The sequence below is a fragment of the Cupressus sempervirens genome, chromosome 7 (assembly GCF_028749045.1).
Source record: "Cupressus sempervirens isolate cs-2001-9-10 chromosome 7, ASM2874904v1, whole genome shotgun sequence".
NCBI lineage: Eukaryota > Viridiplantae > Streptophyta > Pinopsida > Cupressales > Cupressaceae > Cupressus > Cupressus sempervirens.
In genome coordinates this window covers 111,885,548-111,893,812 of record NC_143124.1, presented here as the reverse complement: position 1 = coordinate 111,893,812, position 8,265 = coordinate 111,885,548, and the positions used below count along the sequence as shown (strand labels likewise).

General features: G+C 36.1%; 1 protein-coding gene across 1 annotated transcript; it reads left to right on the top strand.

Annotated features, from left to right (window-relative positions):
* Window positions 1–3,054: 3,054 nt before the first annotated feature.
* Window positions 3,055–7,108, top strand: FLS2 (Leucine-rich receptor-like protein kinase family protein). Its single transcript, XM_089790811.1, has 2 exons — window positions 3,055–6,351; window positions 6,437–7,108. Exons 1-2 carry the CDS (start codon window positions 3,198–3,200, stop codon window positions 6,832–6,834), a joined length of 3,552 nt encoding a protein of 1,183 aa, XP_089646937.1. The 5' UTR covers window positions 3,055–3,197; the 3' UTR covers window positions 6,835–7,108.
* The last annotated feature ends 1,157 nt before the right edge of the window (window positions 7,109–8,265 follow it).

Genomic DNA, 8,265 nt, shown 5'->3' with positions numbered 1-8,265 from the left:
GGTGCAATAGGTGCCACATACTTGTTCTCTAGGTATTTTAGGCATGTTTCTCCAATAGTTTCCAAATGCAGCTTCATGAGTTACTGCCATGCTTGAAAATTATCTCGGTTCAACTTAGGAATTTTCCTTCTATAAGACATCTTGATCTTTAGCTTAGATTCTTGAAACCTTATCTACAAGCACCAATAGCTTTGATACCAATTGTTGGAAATGCAAAGGAGTAACTAAGAGGGGAGGGGTGAATTAGTTACTACAAAAGTAAATCCCAACCCCTTAAGATGTCAACACAATTTTAAACCAAATCCTTGTTGAAACTCAATTAATACTGAATATTCTATTGCTACCCGATTAACACAAAGATAATTAGATCTTAAGATATTTAATGTGATTTATCCTTTACTAACTTAGTTCCAGAAGCATAAAGGAAATAATATGAACACAAGAGACACCAAGATTTAATGTGGAAACCCAATTTGGGAAAGCCACCAACTACAACTAGTTACTATTTTTAACTCTTCTAAAGTGAGACCTTTTTTGAGCCAACCCTATTAGAGGTTATAAAACACAATATTAGGTGTGACCATGTTAGAGGATTTAATTCACCATGTTAGGAGTGGCCTTGTTAGAGGTCTTCAGACACGTCGATCTAGAAATGTCGCCTTGTTAGAGGATTTGCTAAATAATTGTTAGGTTAACTCTATTAGAAGGTTTGACTCATTGCTACAATTATTAGAGAGAAACAATGACTAGACCTGATTGTTGATGAAACTAACTTTGCTAATTTAGATCTTTGTTATGGCTCGATTGCTTGATCCTCCTTGATTAGAACATTCTTTGTAGCTATGCTAACTCAGATACTCTGTCCTCTTATAGATATCCTTCCAAATTCACTTCCTTAATTCATCTACTTAAATTTCACATTTTAATCCTCAACTTGACCTTTCATTTATATGATTCACCTTGTCAAGTAAGCTTGAATACTCTTTTAATCATGCAATTACCATCCCTTAAGTCATCTTGTATTAACCAATAAATTTATCAAACTTAATATGCTAACAGTTGGCTAATACAGAATTGAGTACTTTGTTAACATAGAGGATCCCTTCATTTGCTGACCAACTTGGTTAGAACGGGAGTTTTGATGTTAACCAACCCAACTCAGTCAATACAAACTTAGCTTCATTAACCAACTAAGCTCGGTCAATACTATCTTTGAACTTGGTTATAACTGAACACTCGGTACATATAGGAAACTACCTTCGATGCCCGAGTGATCTCGACTATGATTGACTGCTCAGTAAGTGCTTGACATTTTGTGTAACATCAAAAACAACATACAATTGAATAATTGTTTTCAACATATGGAAGGTGTTGGTACTCCACAATCCTAGTCAACAATTGTTGATTGCATCACAAAATTGTAGAAGGTGACATGTGGTAGTGTGGGTCCAAACTTGAGGACATGTGGTAGGTTTTGGCACCCTGCAATCCCAATTAGCAATTATTGTCTAGCATTGCATAATCTTAGAAAGGTGACATGTGACAATGTAGGACCCAACTCAGAGACACATGCCAGGTGTAGGTACCCTGCAATCCCATTCAACAATTGTTGACTATGTCGTAGAATCTCGTAAAGGTGACATGTGGTAGTCCGAGCCCAAACTTGGAGACACATGGCATGTGTTGGCATCCTGCAATCCCAATCAGTAACTGTTGACCAGCATCACATAATCTTAAGAAGGTGACATATGATAAAGTATTACATTATATTTTATTCAAATATATATTACATACTTAAATAATCACTTTACATGTGAACTTCTAGTGCATAATCATTAAATAAATAACACATACTTACTTTATTCAAACATATTTGTGCATTTCCATAAGAAATGGCCACTCAAAATTATTATGTTGAAATTCTTCTATTCGCTTTCATGTATGTATATTACATGCTTATCTTATTATACTAAATTCATTCAAATTCTAATAATAATAAAATATTAATTTTCAATAGAAACATTTTTTGTATTCAACATTTATGTACTATAAGCTCACGTGTAAAGTGATTAAATTTGCCAATTTGAAGTCTCCAATTCACTTGAAAATTATATTTAGATTAATATACTTTCAAATTTCAGGAATTTTGAACCTTAAGGTCTCGTTTGGTTGTAGACATAGGAATTGAGAATAAGAATGCATATTGAGAATAGGAATGGCTATTCCAATAATAGCTACTTTTTTGAATGGACATAAGCTCATTTTAGAGGCAAAATGAGAATATGTTTCCCTATACCCTATTCTAATTGACGAACCAAACAGAAAATAGAAAACATATTCCTAATTTCCTAGTCCTATTGAAACAACAAAATGAGCCCTAAAATCTCATTTATAGTCATCACCCAAAAAAATTTTACTCAATACCTCCGAAGAAAATCATCATCAACACTTAAGAAGAAAGTCGTGGTCCCTACAAGTCAAGTAGGAAACGAATCGGTTTAGTTGTTTCAGTGATACGAAGAATTCGGCGCTTAAAAAACTCGGCATGGATTGTGATATCGATATTTCTGTCGTACTCACTGTCTTTGGCTTCTTTCATTAGTTTTTTAGGTCTAAATCCAAAATAAGTTCCCGAAATTCCCGTGATGCCGACCATGCCGGTCAAAGATGACTTTTGTTCATTATTGATCAAGGGTGGTTGATCCGGATGCTCAAGTTGCAATGAACTGGTGGGCACAATCAGACCTGTAAAAATGTCGGTTTTGAGAATTATGGTTGCATGCCATGGATTAAATTGAACAGAGGTTGCATGTATTACATCTGTTTGTAAATTTTGCAAGTTACTTTATAGGTTACACTTTGCATTTTTCAAAAGAATTATAGCCCGGAATTTGAATTTTCGAGATGACTGGCCTGAAATTCCAGGCCTGAGCTTAAAGCTATAGTAGAAGAAATATATGGAGCGCTTTGATCCTTAATTTGTATTTAGTGCGTCCTGGAGAGCGCACCATATAAAGTTGCAAGTGGACTGACATACTTTCTTTCTTTTCGCCGCGGTTTCATACTTGGTAGGAATCATGTAGACCTGAAATGAATATGAATTCATCTTCTTCGTCAACCATGATTGATCTTGAGATATTATATATTCATCTATATCACCATGAGTACATCATATTAATTTGGTCTCAACTGAACCAATGGCATCAGCATTACTGATATGGCATTATACTATTTCATTGAGTAGCTTGTTGCTTATCTCTTTATCTGTAACAGGCATGATATGCCCCATGTACCACTTAGCTCGGGCTGATGAATCCCTAGATTTACAAGGCCTTTTATCATTCAAGAAATCCATTTCCAGAGACCCCATGAATGCCCTGTTTGACTGGAACAACAAAGCCCATCATTGTAATTGGTCTGGGATAGCATGTGATTCGCTTAACAATGTTGTTTCCATCACATTTTACAACAAGGGGCTTGAAGGGGTCATTTCCCCTGCCATTGCAAACATCTCAAATCTGAATTCTCTGGACTTGGATACAAATTCATTTCACGGCACCATTCCCGCTCAGCTTGCGGAATGCTCACAGCTTTCTTATCTTGTTCTCTTCGGCAGTAATCTCACGGGAAGCATTCCTTCAAGCTTCGGGAAATTATCTGCTCTGGAGTATTTGGATTTGGGCAACAATTATCTGGAAGGCAGCATACCTGATGCCATTGTCAAGTGCACCAGTTTATCAGTTGTCATTTTATCCGTCAACAATTTCACAGGTGAAATTCCTTCCTCTATTGGAAATCTGGTTAATCTGCAGTTTTTCATTGCTTATAAGAACTATTTCAGTGGTAGCATACCTCCTTCCATAGCTAAATGCACTCGTTTAAATACCTTAGATCTGAGTGAAAACCGTCTGCAAGGTTCAATACCTTCTGAGCTAGGGGACCTGCAAAGCTTAGAGGTTTTGCAGTTATATGATAATAACTTAACCGGACCTATTCCATCAACTCTGGGCTCCTGCAAAAATATCACAACCATCACATTGCATAAAAATAAGCTTACTGGTACCGTTCCTCTGGAGTTTGGAAAGCTTTCTAAATTGCAAGAGTTGGTTCTGTATCTAAACAATTTGTCTGGAACCATTCCAGCAACTCTATCCCACTGCAAATCTTTGGTTAAGCTTGAGCTATCCAACAACAATTTAACTGGCGGCATACCCTACCAGCTTGGATCCCTGCCTTCCTTACAAATCCTATATTTGTTCAGCAACAGACTCACCGGAGAAATCCCACCCAGTCTGAGTAAATGTTCTAATCTGACTTTACTAGCCCTGTATGGCAATAATCTTACAGGACCCATTCCAGAAACATTAGGGCTTCTCCCCAAATTGCAAGTTCTCAACATCCATGAAAACAATCTTTCGGGCCCCATTCCTTCCACTCTTTTCAATTGCTCTAGCCTTACCAATATCTCTGCCGGTGATAATCTCTTCACGGGAAAAATTCCTTCAGAAATTGGCAAGCTGAGCAAGCTTAACTTCTTGTCCTTACAATCAAATCGTATGTGGGGTGAGATTCCAACCGCACTGTACAAATGCTCCTTGCTTCAAATCCTTGATCTTTCCTATAATAATTTCAACGGGTCTCTTAGAGGAATTAGCAAGCTGAAAAACCTGAAAATACTTCAAATAAAAGGGAATTCCTACAACGGGCCCGTTCCAGTCGAGCTTGGAAATCTTTCAAACTTGTATAAACTTCATCTGGGCATGAACCGTTTCAGCGGAGCAATTCCCCCTTCTCTAGGTTCCCTCTCTAATCTCCAAGGGCTTTATCTTCACAGAAACCTTCTCAAAGGTACGATTCCACCGGAGATATCCGGTTGCCGAATGCTTGCAGAACTTACCCTACAAACCAACCGGTTGACTGGTGGCATTCCAGATGCAATCTCCAAGCTGGCTTGGCTCACCTTGCTCGACGTGTCAGATAACAGGTTAAGCGGTCGAATCCCACCAAGTCTCGGAATGTCTACACGGATTCAATACCTGGACATGTCCCGGAATAACTTTAGTGGATCTATTCCCAGATCTGTGGCGAGCTTGAGAGGATTGCAGTTCAAATTTAACCTGGCCAGCAATAGATTGACTGGATCAATTCCTGCAGAGCTGGGAGGATTAGAAATGGTACAGTTTATAGATCTGTCGAACAATGAGCTATCTGGGACAATCCCTGCCGCGTTAGGGGGCTGCAGCAACCTTCACGGGCTGGATTTGTCAAGCAACAATCTGCAAGGTAAAATACCCGATACTCTTTCTTCCTTGAAAAGCTTGGAGCAATTTCTGAATCTGTCAAATAATAGGCTTGAAGGAGAGATCCCGGCTGAATTAGGCAGCTTGAAGATGTTAACATGCCTGGATCTGTCTTCCAACTTGCTTAATGGAAGTATACCAGTTGAGCTGGGGAATTTGTCAAAGTTAGTATATCTTAATCTTTCCCACAACAAGCTAGAAGGCCCTGTATCTCATGTGGGTATTCTACAAAATTTCAATGCATCTAGCTTTGAGGGCAACTTTAAGCTTTGTGGGATGAATGATCGAAGCCCCTGCCCTGCCGGGCCGCATTCTCACAAGAAAAACAAAAAGCGTACCATACTGCTGGTCATTATAATAATTGCTGCCGCTGTGGTGTTTTGCTCACTAATCTGTTTAGCATTCATTGCCTACCATTGGAGGAGAACGAAGAGCAAACCAGATGAGATTTCTCTATTGAATGTCCCTTCAGATCCTCTGAGGTTTACTAGAAGAGATTTGCAGAATGCTACTAACAACTTCAGTTCCGACAACATCATTGGAAGTAGCAGCATCAGCACAGTTTACAGGGGAGTTCTCAATAATGGCAGAATAGTGGCCGTGAAAGTCCTAAAGATTGAAAACCACAAAGAAGTAGAACGCTGTTTCAACACGGAGCTACACACCTTATCTCGCATCAGACACAGAAATCTGGTGAAGATTCTGGGATATGCTTGGGATAACAGCTTAAGGGCCCTGGTACTAGAATTTCTCCCAAATGGCAATCTAGATGCAGCTGTACATGACGGAGAACAGAGCAGAAGCTTGAGTTTATCCAAAAGGCTTGACATCACCATATCTATAGCTCAGGCATTGGTTTATTTGCATGAAGATTACGGCTTCCCCATTGTTCATTGTGATCTGAAGCCTGCAAACATTCTTCTGGATGAAGATCTTGAAGCCCATGTGAGCGATTTCGGTACTGCTAGAATGCTTGGGATCCATCTCCAGCAAGATAGCAGGGGATCTTCTTCTTCAGCTTTTCAGGGAACTATAGGCTACTTTGCACCAGGTAAGAAGTCGTGCATTTCAATCTACACATCATCCTATTGAAGCTTGTTTCAGTAAAATTGAATGATTGTTTGGGGTTTTTGCAGAGTTTGCATATATGGCGCCATTGACTCCAAAAGCCGACGTTTTCAGCTTCGGCATAGTTTTAATGGAGTTGCTGACGAGCACAAAACCCACCAGCTCAAATTTGTTTTCTGAGAGTGGTGAAGAGATAACTCTGCAACAGTGGATTGAAAATGGTGTAATGGCCGGCGGGAGCCTAGTAAATCTGGTTGATAAATCTCTAATGGAGGAGATATCCGAGAAAAAACAAGAAGAAAAAGTGCACAACTTATTGAAGATATCTTTACAGTGTACGAAAGCCCTACCAGAGGAACGCCCCACGATGAGTCAAGCGCTGGCGGCGCTACTGCATCTTAAGGAGAATCGGATGGAAAGCAACGGAGATCTTTTCAATGAGGTACAAGCAGAAATTGATAGATAAGATTTGGATAGAAATGTTTCTGTCACCAAAGACTTCTGCTAGACTTGTCTGGTCGCCGGCAATTTTCCACATAAACCCTTTCCCAAGGTATAGCTTCAGAAGATACCGCCCAGCCCATTGGAGCGGTGGTTTTGCCTTTATTATTAGTTTTCAATTTCCAGTCCTTTTTTGGTTGTAATTTAGCAGCAAGTCCGTTCAAGACGATGCAAGTTGGATGTTTCCGTCTGAATATCTATGAGCTATCATATATAAATATTAGCACTTGTATATTAAACGGGTTCAATGGTTTTGTCAATAATATATATATCTAATAAAATAAAGTTATTATTTGAAATTATATATTTGATCCATTCTCATTAAAATTACTATTAATAGTTTTATCCCATCCAATTATTATTAATCGTTTTATTCCATCTTAATTTCAACAATGTAAAGAAACAATTAAATTATAAAAGTAAGTATAAGGAAATTAATCTAAGTGATATTTTATTTTATTGAAACTTATTAAAGTTTAAATAAGATTTTTTAATATTTTTGTAATCCATTTTACTAAAAAATTTAAAAGTTAATAAAATATATTTGAATTTATGAAAGTAATAATTAAAAACTAGTATAGATATCTTAAATAAATCTATCTAAACAAATGCCGATAGATATTACTACAAAATGATTAAATTTAATTTACAACACTCAAAATTACTTATATTTGCTTTATCTGTATTTTTTCCATTAAATTAAGCCTTTTATAATAATTTCTAAAAAAATCGATGATTTTAATATTTCCAAACATTATAATTTTATCAAATATTTTATGTGTTGTTTATTAAATTATTTTTAAAAGTATATTATGTTTATAATTAAATTAAATTTTGACATGCAAATGATTGTCAAATTTAACCTAAAAAGATAAAAGTTAACATTAACATGCTCACACCATCCCACTCCACCCAACCCGTTCTATCATTGTAAAATGCCTATCAACCTTAATCAAAACTTAAGTTTATTATTATAAAATATTTAAGATTTAATAATCTATATTCTCTTTTGTATTCAAGAATTTATGTAGTTATTTAAAATAAATTTATAGGTCAATATTATTTGTGCTCTCTTTAATAAATTCTAAGATTTTTATTTTTTTATATAAATGTTGAATGCAATATAATTTATCCTAATTATATTACGAGAGTAAGTATAATAAAATTAACTCAAATGATATTTTATTTTATTGAACCTTGTAAAAGAATTAGATAGGACTTCTTAATATTTACATAATTGTTGTAATAAAGTATTTAAAAGTTGATAAAATATGTTTCAACTCATGAGAATAAAAGACTCATAAAAAATATCTATAAAAAAATAAAATAAAGAATCGTAAAAAATAAAAAATAAATTTATAATTAAGACTTGAATCTATTATTATAAAATATTTCA